Raw genomic sequence first — 24,802 nt, forward strand, 5'->3', positions numbered from 1 at the left:
TTAGTGCGGTTTACAGCAAAATTGCATATTATTTTTTAGTAAGGTACCACGTTTACGACATTTAGTATATAATAAACAATTGATCCTTGTAGTGTACTACAAGAATAACAACTATGATATTGTAGACAATCGCTAATTACGGCAACATAAACACATAAAAGTTTTTAGATTCCTGTTATCTATGCCATTTTTAATACAATATTACTGTGTTGATTATGTGCGTTTACCGCCATTAAATACGCGCGCTCGCGCTCACTTGGTCTCGGCTTACCGCGTCGCTCAGTCGCTTCGCGGCACCCAGGAAGGTATGACGTATTTGCTGTTACTGTGTGTCTTCGCGGAATTGGAGTGACTTTAAAAGGTAAGTATTGTTCTTGTTATTATATAATTTAAAAATGTTATGTTAGTTAGTTTCCTACCCACTGCAAAGCAAGTTCGTATAACTATAAACATTAATTGATTTCAGATGTCTAAACGCCGTCTTGATTGGAAAGAATCGCTAAAACCGGATGTTACTGTTGGCAAAAAAAGAGGAAAAATAAACATTTTAAAAGATGAAACCTATAAAAATGAAAATGGTAAATTGACTCTTGTGTCTAGTATTAAGACTAAAAAGACATCCACGCAAACAAATACGATTAATAAAAATAATACCATACAAGAATGCACAAGTACACTCAGGTCAGAAATTTGTACTCCTGAAATGTCTCATGTTGAAGAAAAATTTCAATTTATGAACAATGATGTGGTCCCCACTAACAATGATACTGATACACAAAAACAGGACAATGAGAATATTGAAATGACTCCCCGACAGTTATCACGTAGATTAGATGTAGAAAATTTAACTCCAACATTCAGATAACCCGACTGTTTTTTAGCAGAAACTAAAGAAGTGATGAAAATTATTACACCAGTAAAATTATTCCCTACACCATCCAAGACGCATATAAAAGAAGCCTTTAAAATTATTCTTCCGTACGATTCTGAAGAAAATGAGGAAATTAAACATAATTTTAGTAATTTAAATAACATTACATTAGCGTTGAATGAACAGAATCATGAGGATAATAATGGTGAAGGGAAATTTTCTCTAGACTTAGACTCTAGACAAATACACAACGAGCCTAGATCAGAAAATGAGGCTAGTAAAGACCACCATGAAATTGTAAAACAATGTTATATTGAATTTGGTGATGATATAATTAGTATAGCCGAAGATGAGACGGTCTCTGTCTTACCCAGACCCACGAACGAAACATCAATGTCTAGATCTGATGTCAAAGCTATCAATTTCAAAACTAAGTATTGCTACCTTCAAGAATCAAGAACCCAACTTGATGTATATTAAAAATTCAATGTTACCTGACGCAGAAACCATAACAATTCCTTTGAGTCCATTAAAAAATACAAATTGTTTGAAGGATATGTTATACCCTACAGCATTAGGAATATCTGCCAAAAAATACAAGGATTTAACGAGTCTAGTCAATAAAAACATAATTCCTTCAAGGTTTGCTGCAGAATACAAAAATTTAAAAGTAAGCATTAAAGCAAAGGATTACTTAATGGACACAGATGAAGAAGACATACAAGAAATAGATAGTGCAAATTGATTTAAAAATTGTTAAACTGATTACATTTTGATTTTATGATATTTTATAATGTTTTTAATTTACCCTAAAATAATTTATTTATTCAACATTTATTGTTCACAAAACATACATAAACTTTTGTTTTTGTTCTTTCCAGATAATTTCCAGATAAATATTTTATTTTGTTCTCACAAAATAAATAAATTTCCATAGTTACAGCGTTATGTTTTACCATCCTTTCAGTATTTCTAGCAGTAACGACAAATGAAATGCATCTAGTTATACACAAGAATATCATTTACTTCAGAATTGACACAGATAATTTATTGGTTTATGTAATTACATCAAATATTCTTTGCGCATAAATGTTTGATTTTGAGTCTCCCATACATTTATATGCTTCATTTACAGCAAATTTACGTAACAGACAAAAAGTTGCTATTGTTGTAACCAACACAAACACATAATAAAACTTACTTCTGGTAAAATCTTAGTATTCGGCTTGATAGAAAACAAAAAAATACATTTTGGTTCTTAAAATGATACTTCTAAGTTTTATAGTTTAGGAGAATTTTTTTTTTTTTAAATAAATAATTTTCTTTTGCCTCTGGTGAACATTTTTCATTTTGTGGGTTATAGCAGGTTTGCTTTTTGCCGTCGATATATAACATACATAATATTTATAGATACAAATACTGTTACTTAAATAAATACATATACATAAATATATACATATACATATAATAAATATATACATATAAAAACATATATAAACAAATATTATCAATTAGATGACTCTGCTAACTCTCTGAGAAACAGTTCTCGAACCTTCGTCTTAAACGCTTCACGTGTAGTGGCTGACCTTATTTTGAGTGGGAGCGCATTCCATAGAAGAATAGACTGAATGAAGAACGTAAAAAGTAAGAACTATGTGGAGGACAGCGAAGAAGAAGATTGTGAGATGAACGAAGATTTCGACTGTGGTCAGACCCTAAGTATTGAAAGGAAGTAGTTAAATAAGCAGGTGCATTTGGGGAGTGCAACAAAGAGTAAAGAGTACCGAGAGCACGCAAGCTACGGCGTATTTGTACCTATTAAACTTGAATTATAATCAAGTTTAAAAAAATATGATCTGCTTCATAGATTAAAACTTCGCTGACAGTTCAAAGACAGTCAAAAACAAAAAGGCGAAAATAAATCAAACAAGTTTCAATAACTACCTAACTGTTTAGTTGGAGAGTTATTTATGTCTGTTTCTGTATTTAATCGAGAAATTAAGTATTTGCGGAGTGGATTAAAATTAAAACTGTTTGTACAACTGTGATGTCGGCTGTTTTATAGAAAAAAACCTTGGAAAAGTTCGATTAATATTGTCGAAGTTTGTAAGTAAAAGAGTTTAGATTCTCGTACTATTAAGACATTTAATGATTTATTTCTGCGATAAAAAAATCCTACCCACTGAACCGACCTCAGACGGTATAAAAGTCGACTTGTGTTTTAATAAGAACGCGAGCATAAAAACACATCTTTTTTTTTTATTGCTTAGATGGGTGGACGAGCTCACAGCCCACCTGGTGTTAAGTGGTTACTGGAGCCCATAGACATCTACAACGTAAATGCGCCACCCACCTTGAGATATAAGTTCTAAGGTCTCAGAATAGTTCCAACGGCTACCCCACCCTTCGAACCGAAACGCATTACTGCTTCACGGCGGAAATAGGCGGGGTGGTGGTACCTACCCGTGCGGACTCCCAAGAGGTCCTACCACCAGTGACACAAATACGATAGATGGCTACACTACATTAGCTCCATGGCAAATTGTACATTATATTATGCTCATTTCCCTTTACCATAACTAAACAAACAAAATAAATAACTATGAAAGTTTTTGTTAGTGTGTCATAATTCTGTTCCTTTAAAATGTTTAAATTGAATCATTTGATTGCTTGTCATTTGTTTGACGCTATGTATAAATACGCTTCATAAACTTAACTTTATAGGTAATTTGATTATTTAGGCAAACGTCTTTTTTTTTCTGAGAGCAATAATAAATAATTTTTTTCATTTGCAGACCAGAACCTAAAAGTTCAGGTGTTTTTAAATAATTTTAGCAGCGTTAGGTATTAATTTTAATAAAACACGATATTTTAAACACCTTTTACATATATTTTACTGATAATATTTACAAATGTTTTTTAGGTGACCACACTTATTCAGCTAGGCGTAGATATTGTATGAAACGTGCAACAAGTTATTACAATGTAATTGAATTACATTAATTATGTAAAGAGTAATTATGTTTTTATAAACTTATATACGGCATTTGGCAGGATTTCGCTTGACAAATACAAATTCCAAATTTCCTTTCTATTTTCAAATCACATAGCACGAACGTGTGATTCAAAAACAACTTTTACATAAAATATTTTATATATTACGTTAAACTGTAATAAATAACAATTGTTTTACAAATAAATATTAGATAACAAACATTTAAATTGATAATAAAATTTATCTAATGAAATTAATTTAATTACACAGCGTGTGTATAGGACTTCAGGGATTGGCACAAAAATTGTAGATTACCGTAATTATTAGTCTATATTTCATATTAATTCCAATAAATAATTACAATTTATGTTAAAAAATCTACAGGAGAGACTTAATATTTTTCCTAATGTTATACTTTGAAAGTTGTATAATCAGTACATTTGTATCTGTTACAAAAAAAAAGGATTTTAAATTAATATATTTTTCTATTTTCTAATACAAAAACATTTTATTTGTTCGAAGCACGACATTACTACGTGATCATAATATCTAACTAAAATAAAATATGTGTAGTAAATTAACAACAAAGCTGAAAAGTGATGGAAAAATTCGCCATTAAAGCGTCATTTCGTTAAATAATTAAATATCTAAAAAAATCTCTATACTATTCACAGTCTAATGAGAAATTTTACTTATAGGAAAAACCGATCTTCTCTAAGCGAACGTGTGATACAATAGCCTCCCCGTGATTTATATTCATTACAAGACATGATAGCAAACCAAATATAACCTTAAATGAGATCCTTCCTCGGCTTGACGTATGAAAGAGCGCGAAAAGAACTTTGTTCCGAAGCGTTACACTTAACACTGCACTAACGCCATCTAGAGTACAACTACAGTAGCTTAGTCCCGTTCACTGGTTAGAACTATTCACGTCATGTATCACGTCTCCTTCTTTTTCTTTTCACATTCAATGATATCGAAACGTATTTACTGCCGACACGGACACTATACGAATTCTGTATTCGGCTTATTGAGTGGTTCTTGGGCCTGTTGGAGAAAAGAAAAAATGTGAATTATATTTATGAACTATAACAATAAACAGTTGCTTTATGACCACGATATGGGTTGCCAACCTGGTAAAGGGCATATGATGTTTCCAGGGTTTGTTGTCTTATCTATAAATCTAATATCGCGTACATATCCATCAGAGACGGTAACCAATTCAGAGGCAATTTCTTGTTTTCTATTTTTATTTATTGCTTAGATGGGTGGACGAGCTCACGGCCCACCTGATGTGAAGTGGTCACCGGACCCTAAAGACATCTACAACCTAAATGCCGCCACCCATCTTAAGGCAAGAGTTGTAAGCTCTCAGTTTTAACAGTAAAACGGCTGCCCCACGCTTCAAAACGAAACGCATTACTGTTTCACGGCAGAAATAAGCATGTAGGTGGTACCTACCCGTGCGGACTCATAAGACGTCCTACCACCAGTAAAAGTAACTAGTAAGACTTCTTTGATTTCAAATTGCGATATTTCTACTAATGTTACTAAACGTGTAAATATTCAGAAAGAATAAACTTAATTATGTTGAATCATTAGACTAAAGGGAATATTGTTCACAATACTTTATGAAGTATTTTTGGTTTCAATAGTTACAAAGAACTCACCGTAAAAAGCCCTCGTACGATAATGCATGAAAAATAATTTGTTTTTGCGAATAAAAGTGTGTCAACATGAAAACATTTTTTAAGTAAGTACGTAACTTAGTCAAACAATCACAAAATAGCTCTCAAAAGGGACTATTTACAGCGTATCAACTACCATTTAGAATTAATAATTTGGCAACTACATATTAATACTGATGCGGTAAAAATGTTGGCACATTTATAAATTTCGCCACGATTAATCTAAACGAAAATATCTTCTATCTTAAATAAATTTTAGTTAATACAATTCTAAATACATAAATACATCAAGTTTTTAAAAATGTCTTAGGCAGACCTTAGTTTATACTTAAACAGAATAGATCTAAATCTGATATTTACATTGGCCGCGTACGGGGGTCTCTAATGTCAAAAGAATTCTTTTGCTAAACTAAAAGAGTGGTTATTATAATTTTTTAATGGTTTAATTTATCGATAGACCCGTAACACATTTTAATTGGCTTATTTTTGGATCGCTGAGATGTTCGCGCGACTTATCTAAGACTGTTTTGTATGTTTAACGTGCACTCCATAGCGGTAAGAGCCCTCACCTCTTCCCCCACGGTGCTCGGGTACAGCTTGCTTCCCGGTGCGTAGCCATTTTTCTCCAAAGCGAATTGGTCTTCTGTTGTCTTGCGGTACACCGGGTTGTCGAAGTTCATCGATGTAACGTTATGATGTACGTAGTGTCTGTACATAACACCTGCGATCTGTAAAAAGTAGTCATCTTTAATTTTACAAGTGCTTCCTTTTGCATACACAATGTGAGGGGGGACCGTAACCCAAAATCGATCAGAGACCGCTGTAACTAACGTAAATTTTAATACTATTATTCATTTGCTTAACACGTTGACTGCCATGTAGGCGAACTGAAGTAATTATCCCGATTTGTCTCTTCGATCTTCTTACTAAGGTACCGGATTTATCTAGTAGGCTCTGGGAAAGACAAATCTGAAGATACCGAGAACGAATCTATTTCTAAGAGACCTAAAATATTAAAACAATGTACCTAACATTAAAACCAACAAAAGAAGGAAAAGTTAGGCAATCCAGACGCTTAGTAATCGACATAATTACTTCAGTGCGCCGCGTAGGGTACCGGTAACCGACATGGCAGTCAACGTGTTACAAGAAGGAATTAATACTTTATAATAAATATTTTTTTGGGAGATAATTTTAATTTGTCTTACATTACCGGCAATGCAAACTCATTTATTATAAAATATAATTTTTGAATTTACCTTTTTGGTTTTATCGTGTTTGGAATCACCAATTATATCTATTATATACCTATTTTCATTTTTTTTTATATTATAATAAATTTGAAACATTGTAATTTAACTGTTTATGAAACAGAAAACGGAATGATGTACTACTTTCAGGAAATCAATATTCATTTACTAAGCATAAATACCCCGTATTGTTTGAATGCGTTTTATATGGCCCAGTAATTATATACTATGTAACGAACAATTATTTCAAATACTACTAAACTCGTCGAATGCGTCAAAGCTAATAGAACAATTGCCGCCAATTAATGTTTCGCCGGCTGGTGGGTATGCCGTAACGTAATGCAATTAAGAATGATTGAAACATAAGTTTGCGATACGATCGCATTCCTTGCTGAAAAGTTAAGGTCGTTTAATTTCGGTAATTATAATATTTTTTCGTGTGCATATTTATTTAGAACAGGTGCGTGATCGATATTTGAGTCGACTATTATCAAAGCCGGCAATGTGACTTTTGGACAATTATTGGTAAATCAGAAAAACGAATTATTGACTTTGTATTCCATTGGCAGTCACAAAACTCTTCTGAACGACATCTTAGATAAATAACAGGTTAAGTATTAACCTTTATTTAATGCAGGTTTTGAACCGTATTCTTTGAAGGAGACGATTATATTCAAATCAATCTGTATTGACATATCAATAACATTTTTTTGTCCAAATGCACAGATTGCCACTTTGAGAATAGACGACCCATTTATAAGTATATTCGTGCTAAATTATTTTATGGGAGAGTCGTGCGGCGCGGCCATATTTGCTTCCGTGCAGTTTTGTACAATATTTATTCCATTTAAAACATTAAAACAAAGATACATTCAAGTTGCTTAGCTATTTAAGGTTGTCCTTGATGATTTTGTTGACGTAGAAACGTGTCGCAAAAAAGAATTTCGTAATTTCTCAATGGTAATCGCACACATGGCACGTCGGTCGATGAAATAAGTAACTCATCGTAAGGACAATACTGAATTAATGAGGTCGAAAGGTAAACAATTGAAGCAGTATCGGGATTGGTTTGATTTGTTTACAAAAAAAGAAGGAAGTTTCTTTAAATAACCACTTAAAGTGTAAAATGAATCTATACTAATATTAAAAAAAGCTGAAGAGTTTGTTTGTTTGAACGCGCTAATCTCAGGAACTATTGGTCCGAAAATTCTTTCAATGTTAGATAACCCATTTATTGAGGAAGGCTATATAACATCACAGTAAGACCAATACAAGTGTAGCACCAATAAAGAATGTTTCAAAATAGGGGGTTTAAATAGTTTCTTAACATTCTATAATTCAAATGTATTTTCACTTTCTATGTAAATGTAGTGGGGATAAAATTTAGCGTTCTGCCAAAGTAGCTAATTATTCCACGCGGACGGAGTCGCGGGCAAAAGCTAGTGATTTATAAAAGAATCCTTACCACTGCAGCCAATAATAAAACTCCAGATATCACTGCTACCACGATACCGGCGACCACTCCGGCATCGCGACCGCTGTTTGAGATTTCTGTTCCGACTTTTGGTGTTTCTGGTACACCTAGAATAAAGAAAAATATATTTAATATTGATTTTTTGGAGCCTGATTTAATGATTGCGTCGACTCCTTCATGAAAAATATGTACCAATGTTATCAAAATACAGTCGAATGTATTTTGTTTTAAAAACGTAGGTATGTTACTTTAAATTTCACTGAGAGCAGAAGCTGTAACATGTTAATTCGATAGTTTATTTAAAATTAAAAGTTAGATACACGTGTAAAATGTTTGAATAATATTAGTATTGAAGCAAATTCCTCCACCAAAGAAATGATCAGTCGAACCACACTCAGACACACTCGACAAAGACACAGAATGCTACAACTTGACAATGATTAGTGTACTTCAATGGATCAGTAGTGAAAACTGGTACAAGACACACGAAATCGCAATGACTAACTGTCGACGATATTTTAACCGTAAAGTTTCATGTCGCGTAGGCGTTCTTACCGGATAGCATTAGGCGTTCTATTTACAGATGTCGTCAATGTAACGTGCCAACTAAGACTATTTAACTAAAATATCTTAGTCTATACTTTATTAGCTTTTATATTTGCGTTTTGTTAAAATATTTAGTCACAATGTTAACAGGAGTATAGAAACAAAAAAAAAACAAAAAACGGACAGGAAGGAAGGAGTTATCAGATGGGATGTTTATCTCGCGATTAGAATTCTTTACAATGGGATGGACCTTTCGCATGCAACCATAGTTTCGCAATTATTCATGATTGAACAAACTGTGAATTGTTAATGAATGAAATATTCTTCTACTAGTTACACTAGTTTTAATTTCTTTATCATAATGTCAGTACGTGCCGAACTCGGATATTTTATACGTATTCCCAACAACCTTACATCACAATAAAATGTTATTAGTTAAAACGAATTACAAACATGCACCCAGAATTAATCTGTGTGTCTTCTTTTCAATGTCTACATTATTTAAATTAATTTATGAAATTGCATTGAATAATACGTTACCATCCAAAATTATATTTTTCAGTGGCAACTGAAATACTTTGGCATATTTAAAATGAGATTCTATGACTGGTTTCTCAGTTGTGTCCGGTATTCGGCCCAGAGATGCGTCTTCCAAATATAAATCGATAAACTGCTGATTATTGTTGTTCAGTTCCTTCTTATCGCTTTCCCAGTAGACCGGCATTGGTTCAGTTTTTTCTGAATCGGTCGTTGGATCTTTTTCCGTTACGGTCTCAGTCTCTTCAGCGGTCTCGGCTTGCTCTGTTTTCCAGGCTTCGTGTGCTTCCTTTGCGAGAAGGACGATTCCTTCTCGGAGTATTTTCAACATATGGTTTAAAACTTCCGTTTAACCGATCACGTACAAAACCGTATGACCACTTTTGAATTTAGCAGTTTGGCATGCCCTGCAAATCAGTCAATGAAATCCCATATTGAAGACACACAGATATTCAATTCATACATTCACAGTATCTAGTTCGGTTAGTAAAAGTGTGATAAACCTTACTGGTTAGTTCGAGAGACAAGCCTCACACCAGAAACTTTCAACTGACGTTATCTTGATAAAACATGATCAATATGAATTTGTTACGATAAAAAAAATATATAAAAAGAAATCCGATTTGTAATTGCGGCGTTTGAATCTTTACTTCTGGCTTCAAAATAAACTTTACTCACTAACTTATTATATTCAGAGAAAATTACTGCAAATCATTTATTAAAATTTGGGCCAGCATCAATCGCCGCAAATAGTTATTAGTCGATAGTGAATGAAGACGTGAATGAGGACAGGATTCAAATCATAATCGGGAATTAGGTTTAAAATACTCACTGCTTATAGGTTTTTTCTCAACTACTGTTCCATTTGAACTGTTACTCGTTTTATGTAACTCTGCATCTCCTTTTATTGCATCTGTAGATATTGCGAAAATAAAACAAACTTTGTTTTAACTGATGATTTCAATGTGCGGATCGTAAATATGTGTTTGTTGTCGGTATTTGGATGGTAGGTTTTAAAAAAAAAAAAGGTTAACACCACACTACACGTTGTAGTCGATTCAAATCATGAAACCGAATGAGGGATCGGACAGGTCGGAGTTACTGGCCGCGCGTTACTACACTGACGTCGCGTCCCCCCTACAATTTCGTACAGCCGGCTAACAGCAGCCACGGCTCGGTTCTCGGTCGACGTGTTATATTTATCGCTGTCCCGCGACTTTGCTTTTTCATTTTGTGTGTGTGTGTTGTCGAATTCTTTGATTTACGTAACGAGGAATGTAAACCTATAATTATATTTTCTTAGACATACGACATAATCCAAACTAACTATCGACGGTTTAATTTCGATTTTTTATTATTAAACTATTTTTTATTTTGAAACACTTTAGTCATAATAGTTGGAAATAACAATAAAAAAGGCAAGATTAAACCGTAATAGTTTGTGTGTACTTCTAATTAAGTGTTATATTTTTTTAAAGTTCTCAAATAGTAAAACAACGGCGTGGCAAACAAAAATTTAAAGTTTACAAACAGCTTTTTAGCAGCTTTAACGTGGAAATATTATTGTTTCAAATCGAACACTATCAACCTTAACATTGCTTCTTAATATATAATATTGTTGTATAAGTTTAACCTGTTTAATTTTTAGAAGATACAGACTGACATACAACCTTTTTTTTATATATAGGTAGACGGCGTTCTGGGTTTTGAACGCACTGACTAAACAAAAGGTGGCGTGATGTCGTGACGTCACGTCGCCTTATTCGCCAGCCGGTGGGTTATTGGGCGTACGGCGCTTCATTTCAACATTTCGTTCTAGGCCTCTATTCACCTCTCACATTCACACGGCGCGTGACACACCTGTAGAGTGAATATTGAGAGAGAAAGAGAGAGAGAGTATTCGTTATTGTACCCAAAAAAAACAAATAAACAGTGCGATACATTAAAATTAAATACAAGAAAGTACAATTGGCGGTTGAATGTTTCTCATTCGACACTTTTATTATACATTTTTTAAATTGCTTTTATTACGGATTAATTACGATTTATTAATATTCACTTAGCACCTCCGAAGGATTTAGATGTCTACTTAATAATGTAATGATGGATTTAGAATTTCTTTTATCTCTGTCAGTCTGCTAATTCCCACTGAAGGTTACGTTTTGCTTAATACATATTATTATCATTTGTATACATTATTATGTCTACTCGTAAATTCACCCACATTCTGAACGATAATGACATACATAAACAATAAGATGACTAATTGTTACTTACTATAATCATTAACGTGTGATAAGAAAACGTATGGAAGGCGTGGTTTATTTCCAATCTTGTACATGGAATTCTAGGTATGAACGTGTATCAATGTTGTAAAAATGTTTTCCGACGATAAAAAAAAACATCGTACGATATGACGCAATCGAGTGACGTGGAGCGTTACGTGTCGACCGTGTGTGTGGCTGTATTTGATATTCGGCATTGAAGTCGCGTTTCAAAAAAAATTACTAAAGAAATGCATTAATGGCGACATAGATCCAGTATGATATTATCATTTAAAAACATTTTAATTAAATTAACAATCAACTTAATGATATAACACTTTAGTGGGTATACACTGTACTAACATTCAAATGGTTTCGTAAACTTGTATCTTCCATAGTAAATAAATATACTAAATGACATTGCTAAGCTTGTTTTAAATTTCCTGTTTTTTTTAACTGTCAAGGAACTCCAGTTCCGAAATTGCTCATCATTCACAAACAGCTAGAAGGTCTTTTCCAGAATCCAATCAAGAACTTCAAGTTAGATTCATGGTTTTTGCTGGTTCCGTCGTTGTTGATACAGGAAATAAATTAGTTATATAAAAATATATATTAAGGTCTACTCTAATATAACATTATAACACGTACACTGCAAGAAAATCATATCAGTTAATGTATTATTATTAAAATTAGATTATCGAATTATTTTAAGAATTCAAATTGAAAAGTTTAAATAAACGCATGTACCGTAATGGCCCAACAAAGAACTCATTGAAATCTTAATCGATCAATCATTGATTCAATGATTCTAAATTTGTATTTTGTTGACCCGGTCAATTGTATCACAGTGGATGCTTCAATAGTATATCTTAATTTTTTATTGGTTTTTTATCATAAATGCGTCTTGAATCAGATTCATTCAAAGGCTTTATAAAATTTCTGCTCAAATAGCTCGTTACATATTGTAATTAAAAATATTAAACAAATTTTACCGATCTGCTGATATAACTTTCGTATTTTAAAGAAATCTTATTCTTTTATCTTCATATAATTGAAAGAATTGAATGAAACGACGTAGGTCTATTTTGCTAACATTTCCTAGGTGCCTTCATAAGACCTTCATCAAATTGAACGGAAATAAATGGGACATAAATTCTTGAAGCACGTGTCTGTGAATAAAAAATGACCTAATCACTACCACGGTCCACGAATTATAAGTTCGGACGCACATTGTGGTCCGACGGCATTTTGGCTGTCAATGCCTGTCTTTTGAGACAAGTAAACACGCTAACGTAAAGATTAGAAGACGACGAATGATCCACCTATTTTCTTTTTCTAATATAAAATGTATGCGAAGAGTATTTTCCAGATGCGCGTCGGTAACTTTTCTGTTTGATTGACAGAGGCCCCCCCGCTCAATACTAACTGGGAGAAATTATGCAGCTTAATTGCAGCTTAATGAAGTGCTTGGGATGGTATGGACGTGTGATGAGATGAAATGAAAATGAGGTTGGTCGGAGAATGTTAACTATGAATGTGGAAGGATATAGAGGAAGAGCTAGACCTAAGAAGAAATGGATGGACTGCGTGAAAGACGATATGAGTAAGATGGAAGTGAGCGAAGAAATGGTATAGAAGAGTATGGTAGGGGAAAACATGTTGCGCCGACCCCAGGTGACTGAGAGAAGGGCAGGATAATGATAATGAATCAAAAAAACAAAATAGCGCAATTGTGTAAAAAAAAATTTTTCGACAAAAATGTCGAAAAATTAATAAAAATTCCAATTGCTTCTCAAAGCTTTCACAGCGAATGTTCCTCTTCGAAATACAAGTCTACTGCGGCCTAAACATCTGCATTCCATGAATATTCCTGGCCTAAACTTTTGTTTTTAGATTTTGGGGACATGGAAGTTAAAAGTTTCCAAATCAGATGAATAAGCTTGGTGGTCAGTAATTCGAAACCACAGTCGCGTGTTTGAATCATCAACTCGGCTGACGTGTGAAAGATTTGATGTTACAACAATTATTTCCTGTCCTGCATTTTTCTATTTCATTTTCTATTTAAGTAAAAGACGCAAAATCGTGCAATACAGTTTCTTCTTTCAATATTTAGAAGGTGATCTAACGTAATAAGATCCTTGGCATTCCAAAAGAATTGATATAGCATCACCTTATCTGCACCTTATTTAATTTGCTTTAATTGGGGTCATGGCCCTAGTCTTTTGTAGCATTTTGTTTCTTGTTTGTTTGACCTTAGAATATAGTGGTAAACTTAGATTCATTGTCCTAAAATAATGATTATCTATCAGATTAGTACCCTAAAAGAAACAAATCACCCTCGATATTATCTCGTCTACTTTTAAATTCTGCAACCCATTATTGGTAGGTACAATCTGCAACCCCCAGTCGTATAAAACAGCAAATTCCCTTGGTGTTGTTTGCTTGGCGTCAAATCTAATCAGGTGTTAATAATTTTTATTAAAAACTAATATGACCTAATTAAATAAAGTACGATGTTCCGATGTCTCCAATATTGATAATCAGGTCGGTACATATATTGGGATTGGTTATAAAATAAGATCTATTTAGTATTATTACTTGAACATTTGCAGTTTAGGAAAATTACAGATCGAAATGTGCTATAAAATTCAATTTCTTTTCAATCCACCCATGTACTACTACTTACTTCATGAGTAAGGTTAATCGAAAGATATTCTTTCTTAAAACATGTTTGAATCATTTTAATACGACTAAGACAGTTGAAATCATAAACAAAAATGTGTGTTGGCCTGAAATAAAGCCGTACTCACTATTTTTATTATCGCGGCTCTGAATAAATGTGAACGATAAGATTGAATGTAGCGAATATCCAGTCGAATCTAGTTTCAGAATAAAGACTAGCTTATAAAATATAATATTATAATCAAATAATTCGAGCTTATTGATTTAATGACTAGCGTGCTTGATAACCGATGTACATACTAACAAAAAACTAATCAATCATAACTAACATCAATTAAGACGCTTTAAATTTCCGGCATATTACAAGGCTATTTTCAAGAAACAATGTGTTTTTCAGTGTGTTTTTTTTTTTTTTTTTTTTTTATTGCTTAGCTGTGAGGACGAGCTCACAGCCCACCTGATGTTAAGTGGTTACTGTGTTTTTCGTTGGAAAAGTTTGTGATCGAAGTTTTCGTGTACGCAGCTCGTGTGCCGCTTATCATCTTCAGTCACGAGGTTTAATTCTCAATTACATAATTATAATATACTAGAGGTCCCGCAGTAGTCGAAATTCGACTATAATTGGAATTGTAAGTTTGTACACTATTATGATTGTATTTTATACTTCTATAATCACAAATTTCGCCAAGGCCACACTATAAAAAAATATTAATAAAGACAAACAATATTTAAATATATTCTCTATTTGACAACAGACGTCAAGAACAAAAGTTTGACAATAAATAGTATGTATGCGTGTGTGCGTCAAAAACATGGTATGTAGTGTGTGTAATGTTTTCATTATTGATTTAATGTATCTTTTATGCATTATTTTTAAAAAATATTAGCACTGTGCACTTCTTCTCTATTTTCTCTATAAGTGTGCAAAATTTCATACATCTCCGTCCGCGCAATTTTCGTAAAAAGGGATACAAAGTTTTTGCTTCACGTATTAATATATAGATAATATAACAATATACATATATTGTTTATTGACTACTTCAAAATTCAAGGTACGGCTAATACAGGCAAACAAGCTCACAATACCGTACACAAATTTACACCTTTACTGGTGATAGGACCTCTTTTGATTATTGGTGAGGACCTCTTGTGAGACCACACGGGTAGGTACCACCACCCTGCCTATTTCAGTCGTGAATCAGTAAAGCGTTTCGGTTTAAAGGGTGGGGCAGCCGTTGTAACGATACTGAGACCCTTAGAACTCGTATCTCAAGGTGGGTGGCTCATTGTAGATGTCCATGAGCTCCGGTAACCACTTAACACCAGGTGGGCTGTGAGCTCGTTCACCCACCAAAGCAATAAATAAAAAATTGCAAACAAATAATATTCGTATTTTGTATCGTTGCACTAACCGCTTCCTTGCTTCGATTGATAAAAACTTATATGCTTAAAACCCATAATGAAGTGTGTAATTGTGACAGGACCCTAATAAGTTGTGAGATCATAAGTAAATAAGGCTGCCAAAAAAGTACCAAATAGCCCACTATAAAAAACTGTTGTTGTATTTTTAAAGTAACATTGAAAATCAATTATAAACCACAAAACATAAATGACAATATAACTTCAAATGTTTACAATTAGTTTTATTGTAAGCTTATGATTAGAAAGATTCAAAAAATTTAAATTTCAATCAAGGCTACTACCAACGCACGACTGCTGTAGCCTCGTGACGAACAAGCCAAATTTAATTTACATATTGCAATTAACGTTGTATCCTTAAACGAAAAAAGAAAAGTATTGACGAAATGCTTCGTGGTTGCAATGCATTTTTCCGTTTTATTATTTAAAACAATACATACATTTATTTCTAAGTTGTACAATTAACTTGAAAATGTTAGAGCTCTAAAATTAAAGTTTTAATTGAAATAAAAACGATTCCGTTCTTAAGTATTAGTTTAATGACGTTAATTTGATTCTTCATAATGTGTGACCTCTACACTCCGTCCACTTGATGATTTCAAACACTTTATTTTTTTCATTAACCAAAAAAGTATATGAGCTCCGTGCTTACAAATCTGCTATTAGGTTTTATGTTGCCCAATATCCTATGGAAGTAGCGTTGGCTAATCCCCGATGCTCCTGAAATTATTATAAAACAAAAACAAAAATAGTACTTACTGTCTTCGACGCACATCTGGTCATCAGGCAGGAGCTTTAGCCCATTGGGACAGGCGCAGGATACGCGAGGCGAGTTGGGACCGAACCTCGGGGCGGGCAGGCACAGGTGAGAGCAGTGACCGTTGACAGCAGCGCAGTGATTCACGCCATCGGGTTGCCGGTACGGGTGATACACGTGAATCACCATCGGGTTTTGGAGCTGATGATGATAGCATATTGTATTAGATCACTGCTCAGACTAAAGCACGAATTTAATGCAGACCTTGAACGATATAATGCGATGAATCATTGAACTCTAAATTTTTTAATATTAGAATTACGTGAACAAAATAGTTTTTTTTATTGGTTAGATGGGTGGACGAGCTCACAGCCCACCTGATGTTAAGTGGTTACTGGACCCCATAGACATCTACGACGTAAATGCGCCACCCACCTTGAGATATAAGTTCTAAGGTCTCAAGTATAGTTACAACGGCTGCCCCACCCTTGAAACCGAAACGCATTACTGCTTCACGGCAGAAATAGGCAGGGTGGTGGTACCTACCCGTGCGGACTCACAAGAGGTCCTACCACCAGTCATTACGCAAATTAAAATTTGCAGGTTTCATTTTTATTACACGATGTTATTCCTTCACCATGGAAGTCAATCGAGAACATTTGTTGAGTACGTATTTCATTAGCAAAATTGGTACCCGCCTGGGATTCGAACACCGGTGCATCACTCAACACGAATGCACCGGACGTCGTATCCTTTAGGCGACGACGACTTCAGTATAGCAGATTATAATGGACGTTGTTATCCTTAAAACAAATCTCTTCCAGACAACCCTGGTTGGGAAAAACCGTGAGCTTAACGTCACATTCGCAACCAATAAAACTTATGTTAATTTCGTATTCAATGTGGTAAATGTGGACGAAAATTTTCGCATGTAATTAAATATTTACTGTTTAACATTCACGTACGTGAAATCAATTCTACAACTAAAGCAAATTTATAATTACTCACTAGAATAACACTGTATTACTGTAACATGAACAATCCTAAAAATTAATTGGTACATAAATACTGTACCAACATCTACCGAATAAACTCACCAGAACTATTATGACTTAATAAAACAATGAAAAAAATATACCATTCTATAAATTTGGTATCTACACTAAAACTTCAGTAACAGGACATATTTCAACATATTAACATTTCAGACATATAAATTTTTGACGAAGCGTTTGAGGTGATTTTATAATCTTAATGCGCCATTACAAACGTCTTAAACAAAAGTCGATAAAAAATAAGCACCTCGCATTATTTCACGTTAACACTTCGACAATTGTTTTCATAATTCGATATTGTTAAAGTGTATATCTCTGAGCAAATTTTTTTTATTGTTTTCACAACTTCGCACCTTTGACAATACGCCATTGACGCATGTTTGAGTACCATATTATGAAGTACCTATTATTTAAAATTTATGTTCGTACACTTCTGTAATTTTCCCATTTTTTGTAGTGGTTAATGTATTCACGAATTGTTCGAATCCTCAGTAAGTAGCAGTCAAAGAAAAATTAACCAAAATTTAGCTATTAAATAATGGAGAGAAACAAGCCTTAGCTCTATTTTGTAACGCATTGAATAAAATACGGTTCAGTATGGCGAATAGAAACGTTGAGAATTGTTGTAGCTCAGAAGACTCAATTCCCTTCGAAACCCAAATAAAAAATAAGTGATAATAATACTTGTATGATAAAAACATACTTTATTACCAAGAAAAACGTATTTTTTGTTAAAAATATAGTTATGTTCATGAATATGTAAGAAAATACCATCATTTAACCTTGAGATTTTTTCAGATTTTCTTGTGTTTAATATTATTTTACTTAGTATCTACATTGTTATCTAGCACAAAACCACGACCGATTCCCACAATGATCACCTTCATGAAGCAATGAAATTAACTCGCATTTTTTTTAAATATTTGGTCTTTAATTGTTGATTCTGGCTAAGGCACCTGAAACTGCACAGATCTTTAATTACCATTGCGTATTTCTAGAACGTAACGGTCGTTCCGATTCTAAGAATATGATAGCCGATATTACGACGGAATCGTATCTCAACTTCGAGATTCGAGATGAGTTTTATTTACGTTGTGAAACTCGAGTCGATAACGACGACACCCATCGTCGGTTGTTTTGTACTGTACGTCCCATTGGGTGCGCTCCGATGATTTGTTCGAGATTCGAGGGGTAATCCCTTTGGCATGGCCCATCACCGGAGCAGAGTTCAACCATATTATCTGGATGAACGCAGTGGACTATGGCCACAGTGCGTTTTCAGATTTCTTTTGACGTGATAACGTGTTATAAATCGATGAACACCGGCTCCACGCACGAAAAAGTGTCACGTTCCGCCCGAGCCTGAGTGTGCAAACGAGAGCGCGAACATAGTGATACAGAGACGATCGGCCCAAGCGTTGGCTTGTGACATATTAATCTCTCTTCTCGCGTGACGTCACAGCTAGCAGTTCAAATAATTCTGCTACTGGAACGCCGCCACGCGAGCTTCTTCGAGAACTTCTACAATAAGCTCCGTAAATCTCGAATCTGTCATCTAATTCATAAAGTATGCAATTTTTCATCAATGTTTTTTTTTTTTTTTTTTTTATTGCTTAGATGGGTGGACGAGCTCACAGCCCACCTGTTGTTAAGTGGTTACTGGAGCCCATAGACATCTACAACGTAAATGCGCCACCCACCTTGAGATATAAGTTGTAAGGTCTCAGTATAGTTACAACGGCTACCCCACCCTTCAAACCGAAACGCATTACTGCTTCACGGCAGAAATAGGCAGGGCGGTGGTACCTACCCGTGCGGACTCACAAGAGGTCCTACCACCAGTAATTACGCAAATTATAATTTTGCGGGTTTCAATTTTATTACACGATGTTATTCCTTCACCGTGGAAGTCAATCGTGAACATTTGCCGAGTACATATTTCATTAGAAAAATTGGTACCCGCCTGAGATTCGAACACCGGTGCATCGCTTCAACACGAATGCACCGGACGTCTTATCCCTTAGGCCACGACGACTTCATTGGACAAAATGCTCGTGTGCCTACACTGGCAATCAATGAAACTCTTGCTTTATAACCATTTAAGCAAAAGGTGAAGAACTCATCCGTCGGTGAAGACCAAATTCATATTTAATGTTATTCAAATACGATTACAATTTAATTTATCCAGTTTAATGTTATACAACCCGTGACCAGCGGTTGGCATTTTGTTTTTGGAACGAAGTTCCTTATGGGGCATATGCGGAGGGGTACCCTAAACGGGAAAAAACGTCCGTAACGTAACATTTTTACTACTAATGCACACAGTGTACGACTTAGCTTTGTTATAACGTACAAAAAATAACATTTTTTTTATCATTCATTGATCATCATGATGTTACCGAATGACCGTGGGTTGTTGCGAATCCTCCAGTTTTATTTTCTTTATACCTCGAATAGAACTTAAAATTAATATTTTTATAATAAGGAGCTTCGTTCCTATCCGGTGTCCCACGACACCACGCATCTTTTTTTATTATGCCTGTAGTAGATTTAGTATTTTATTCGGTTTTCGTGTAGGTATCGTAAAGGCTATTAAAATTGCTTTCACTACTGACGAAATGACGTCAGTCAGTCGTTCGTGACAACAAGTCCGAAATAATATAATGACTATAAAAAACGTTAGAGATTTCCTCGCAACAGCAGTTTAATTATGTAGTAGGTAGATTTGGTTTGTTCGCTCGAGAACCAAACTAAAACTAAAAGATAGATTATAATGAAATTACAAAAGTTGATAATTCGATCGATCACAATCAATTTAAAAGACAGACTGATTTTAATTATTAACGCGCTGTGGCGATAAAAGCTGTATTGATAAATAAAAAACAAGAAAAAAAAAAAACACGCAATTATTTAAAACCTTTGAGGCTATTACTTTATAATACATGCTTTTATTTCTTTATTGACGAATAGAATGTATCTTTTATGCTCTTTGTCTTCCTTTAACAGTTAAATGTTAGTTAGAATAACAATAAGTTAGAATAACAGATAATATAAGAATTAGTTAGAATAGTTAGAATATAAAATAATAAGAATAGTTAGAATATTTACTGGTGGTCCGCGCGGGTAGGTACCACCACCCTGCCTATTTCTGCCGTGAAGCAGTAATGCGTTTCGGTTTGAAGGGTGGGGCAGCCGTTGTAACTATACTGAGATCTTAGAACTTATATCTCAAGGTGGGTGGCGCATTAACGTTATAGATGCCTATGGGTTCCAGTAACCACTTAACACCAGGTGGGCTGTGAGCTCGTCCACCCATCTAAGCAATAAATAAAAAAAGAATAACAATTTTATTGTTTTTAAATACTCACCGTGTGTGTAGATGTGATTGCTTCCACGTCTTTACCGTTGAATTTATTCGCTCGGTACACGGCTGTCTTGTCCCAATCAGTCCAGTAGACCCAGTCTTCGAATGTGGTTATCGAGAACGGGTGTCTCAACACTTCGGTCGAATGGAGAATGAGCCGGCGCCCGGACCCGTCGTAGTTGCACGATGAGATTGTATTCATTTTCGCATCCACCTTTTGTATTTAGAGCGATTTCGTTAATTATTGACCGGTATTTAACGCTATTAAAAGTATGTTTTACAAGTAACTTATATACATATTAGAACATAAGAAAAAAAAGATTTTTTTTTTAAGGAAGGAAAGATTACGGGTGCCCCTATGCCTTTCCAGTTTCACTAGGACAGGTGGGCGAGCAAATGCTCAGCCAAAAGGGTTAGGATTTGCTAATAGTTGCCCGAGCGCCTCCAAAGGAGACTTAACAACTCAAAAGTAGCTGCCTCGCGAATGAATCTACTACCGGATCGGAATCGCGACCCGCTGAGAAGATCAGGCTAGAAACTCAGCGGACTGATGTACGGATTTAGAAAGCTGGATGTTTTTATAGTAAACTAATTAAGTATAAAACAGTAACATAGTATTTTCTCTTAGATTTTTAAATGTATTGGATGCGCTTAAATTTTTGCGCACAACGCATGCTACGATCCTAGAGTGCGATGGTAAAAAATGTTTCCCAAAGCTCCCAGAAAAACTCAGGCTTAATCACATAAACGATTGGTGAATGCAAACAACACAAACAAACTAACACACACAGAATGCTATTTTTCAGTAAATGTGTTTAGCATCTAGTAAAACTCACCCAAGCCCACTGAGTTTCTCGCCGGATCTTCTCAGTGGGTCGCGTTTACGATCCGGTGGTAGATTCTGCGAAGCACTGCTCTTGCTAGGGTCAGTGTTAACACCACTCTGGTTTGAGCCCCGTGAGCTCACCTACTAGTTAAGGTTACGCTGAAATAGCCTCTCAAGGCTATCAGATTAGGTAGGGAAAAAAACTCACCCAGTAAACTCGTTGGCGTACAAGGTCCAGAGTCAGACCGTTGGGCCATTTTACGTCGTAAGACACAATGGTGCTCCTATGTGAACCGTCCATGCCAGCACGTTCGATCTTCGGCACTTGACCCCAGTCGGTCCAGAACATCCAACTACCAAAAATACACAATTTGAAAATGGTTTAATTTTTAAAAAAAAATCTTTACTATTTTTTTTTTGCTTTAAAACAAAAACATTGATAAATGGTAAGACGTTAACACTTAACAATTAGGATTTTTTGTTTTTTATGTGTCTGAAGAACAATATAGATATAAAAAAAAAACCAACTAATCAAAAGACTCTTATTTGTGGACGAAGCCAATAATTTTTCTATTTGAATACTTTAGATTGCAAAAAATCTGTAACTACATTTCTAAATCTAGTTGCTTTAAAAAAAATTCAAACAAAATATCACTATTTTTTAACGTTCATTTTGATTAGATATCAATGTTATCTTACATAAAAAAAATTATCCAAAAGTTGGTCTGCGAAATTATCGAAAATAATCTACGAGTATAATCGCGCCGCACCCACGTCATAATCCACTATCTTATAGTTTTGTTGTCTACAAAATGTCTAATTAAAAATCTTCGTCTACTGCCGATAAGAAACAGATCTTATCGACCTTTCCGTCCAGCTTTGGAATAGACTTCCCTTCGTGGTATTCCCTCTGTACTGAGCTTAGCAAAACCGCATTAGCAAGGATAATTATTGTGAATTAAATCTAAAAATAATGCTGCCATACCCTTCTAAAGGATTCAGTGCAATTGCACGTGGTTCTTCCAGGCGATCTCTGATCAGTATTTTTCTCATGTTCCCTTGTAAATCGGAGAGCTCGATGTGGTTGTGCCCGGTGTCGGTCCAATACAGATGGTTATAGACCCAGTCGACTGCGAGGCCGTCGGATGTAATCAGCTGTTCACCAATGACGACTGTACGTTGAGTGCCTTCATCAATTGGTGCTCTGTAAAGACGTGAATTAAATGTTTTTTTTATTTTTATTGCATAGATGGGTGGACGAGCTCACAGCCCACCTGGTGTTAAGTGGTTACTGGAGCCCATAGACATCTACAACGTAAATGCGCCACCCACCTTGAGATATAAGTTCTAAGGTCTCAGTATAGTTACAACGGCGGCCACGCCCTTCAAACCGAAACGCATTACTGCTTCACGGCAGAAATAGGCATGGTGGTGGTAGCTTCCCGTGCGGACTCACAAGAGGTCCTACCACCAGTAATTACGCAAATTATAATTTTGCGGGTTTGTTTTTATTACACGACTAGCTAACCCGGCAGACTTCATAGTGCCTCAATCGATAAATAAAAGACCCAAACTTTGTATAAAATAAACTTAAAACAAACAAAAGGAATCCGTCCGACGGGGGACACATCATAGGAAAAACAAAATTGTTGTTGTTTTTTTTATTTTTTTTTATTTCATTCCAAGCATTTTCATATTTATCTACCTTTTAAACATTCTCTGGACTTCTACAAATAATTCAAGACCAAAATTAGCCAAATCGGTCAAGCCGTTCTCGAGTTTTAGCGAGACTAACGAAAAGCAATTCATTTTTATATATATAGAAGATGTTATTCCTTCACCGTGGAAGTCAATCGTGAACATTTTTGTTAAGTACATATTTCATTAGAAAAATTGGTACCCGCCTGCGGGATTCGAACACCGTTGCATCACTAGATACGATTGCACCGGACGTCTTATTCCTTTAGGCCACGACGACTTCCATATAATGAGGTCGTCAAGGCAGTAAAGATATGACGCTCGATGTACTGGTATCCAGCGATACGGCTACGCCGGTGTTCTAATCCCGCAGACAGGTGCCATTTAGCCGAAGAATAACATCGTAAAATAAAATACGCAAAAGTTCCGGAATCACTAGTGGGAGGGCGTATTGTGGGCCTGCTCGGTTAGATACCACTGTCTCGCCTATCTCGTCATCTCCGCCAAGTATAGTTCTGCGTCCTGTTTAAAAAGTGGGACACCCATTATAAAATATAATGGAGACATCAACCTCATGGTGGTGGGTTTAAGGCATACATATGCGTTGTGATGTTAATAGCCTGTATGTATCTAGTCCTTAAAAGCTGCGGTAGCCGCTTAATACCAGGTCGGCTGTGAAAACACCAGAAAATCTTAGCTTATTTAATTAATAGAAATAACATCAAAATTTTGAAACATGTACTAACTTGTAAATCTTCTCGTCATTGACATCGCTCCAAAAGATCATTCCGGTTCTGAAGACGTAGTCGAGTGCCGTTGCTGATTTGGTGTCGTTCACAATCGCCACCATTTCATGATGGTCCAGGCTTATCTTGCGAATGTCGTGTTTTCTTGCGAACAGTAATGATGGGTGCCCCTCCGTTGCTTTGCACCTGGTTCTGTCACGAGGGTCTCTGGCGTAGCCAGTATGGCATTCGCATTTGAAGGTACCTTTTTCGTTGATGCATATTTGGGAGCAAGATCCAGGGTCCGCGCATTCGTCTATATCTGGAATTTAAAAACGTTTTGAATTATTATACTTTCATCCAATACTAATAAATTTAATTTTTACACTGAATATAACTATGGGTTTTCTTGATCAAATTGACGAAATAGAAATAGAATTAGCTCTCAGCGATGTTCTCCATTGAGCCAATGACAGTTATAGATGGAGAGACAAGTACCTAAGTGATTCAAGAGTCTCGGTTCTCGTTCGATTTTCAACAATAAAAAGATGATTGAAGAAGAAGAAGTTGGTAGTGACAGATATCTATAGTGAAAACGGTACTTTAAGGTGACCATGGAGAGTATGAAATAAAATTAAATTTAACAGT

At 35.0% G+C, this 24,802-nt stretch overlaps 1 protein-coding gene and 1 long non-coding RNA gene across 9 annotated transcripts in view; one reads left to right on the forward strand and one right to left on the reverse strand.

Annotated features, from left to right (window-relative positions):
• On the forward strand, positions 1-1,665 carry LOC149502924 (uncharacterized). Its single transcript, XR_016323120.1, has 2 exons — positions 1-361; positions 467-1,665. It is a non-coding gene; the product is annotated as an uncharacterized LOC149502924 (long non-coding RNA).
• A 2,075-nt stretch (positions 1,666-3,740) lies between these two features.
• Positions 3,741-24,802, reverse strand: part of LpR1 (Lipophorin receptor 1) — a 217,739-nt gene continuing 196,677 nt past the window's right edge. For 4 of the 8 annotated variants that reach the window (XM_089727591.1, XM_089727598.1, XM_089727592.1 and 1 more), the window contains 9 exons: positions 24,176-24,476; positions 22,717-22,935; positions 21,940-22,084; positions 20,910-21,119; positions 16,489-16,687; positions 10,197-10,277; positions 8,273-8,388; positions 6,127-6,285; positions 3,741-4,916 (listed from right to left, as the gene is read on the reverse strand). In XM_089727591.1, coding sequence (XP_089583717.1) covers positions 4,875-4,916; positions 6,127-6,285; positions 8,273-8,388; positions 10,197-10,277; positions 16,489-16,687; positions 20,910-21,119; positions 21,940-22,084; positions 22,717-22,935; positions 24,176-24,476 — 1,472 coding nt within the window. In that variant the 3' untranslated portion in view covers positions 3,741-4,874. Of the gene's footprint in view, positions 4,917-5,539; positions 6,286-8,272; positions 8,389-9,588; positions 9,772-10,196; positions 10,278-16,488; positions 16,688-20,909; positions 21,120-21,939; positions 22,085-22,716; positions 22,936-24,175; positions 24,477-24,802 lie in introns of those variants that run through there. The other 4 variants (XM_089727593.1, XM_089727594.1, XR_016323122.1 and 1 more) reach the window with 3 other exon arrangements.

The sequence above is a fragment of the Bombyx mandarina genome, chromosome 05, assembly GCF_030267445.1.
Source record: "Bombyx mandarina strain Sakado chromosome 05, ASM3026744v2".
Taxonomy (NCBI): domain Eukaryota; kingdom Metazoa; phylum Arthropoda; class Insecta; order Lepidoptera; family Bombycidae; genus Bombyx; species Bombyx mandarina.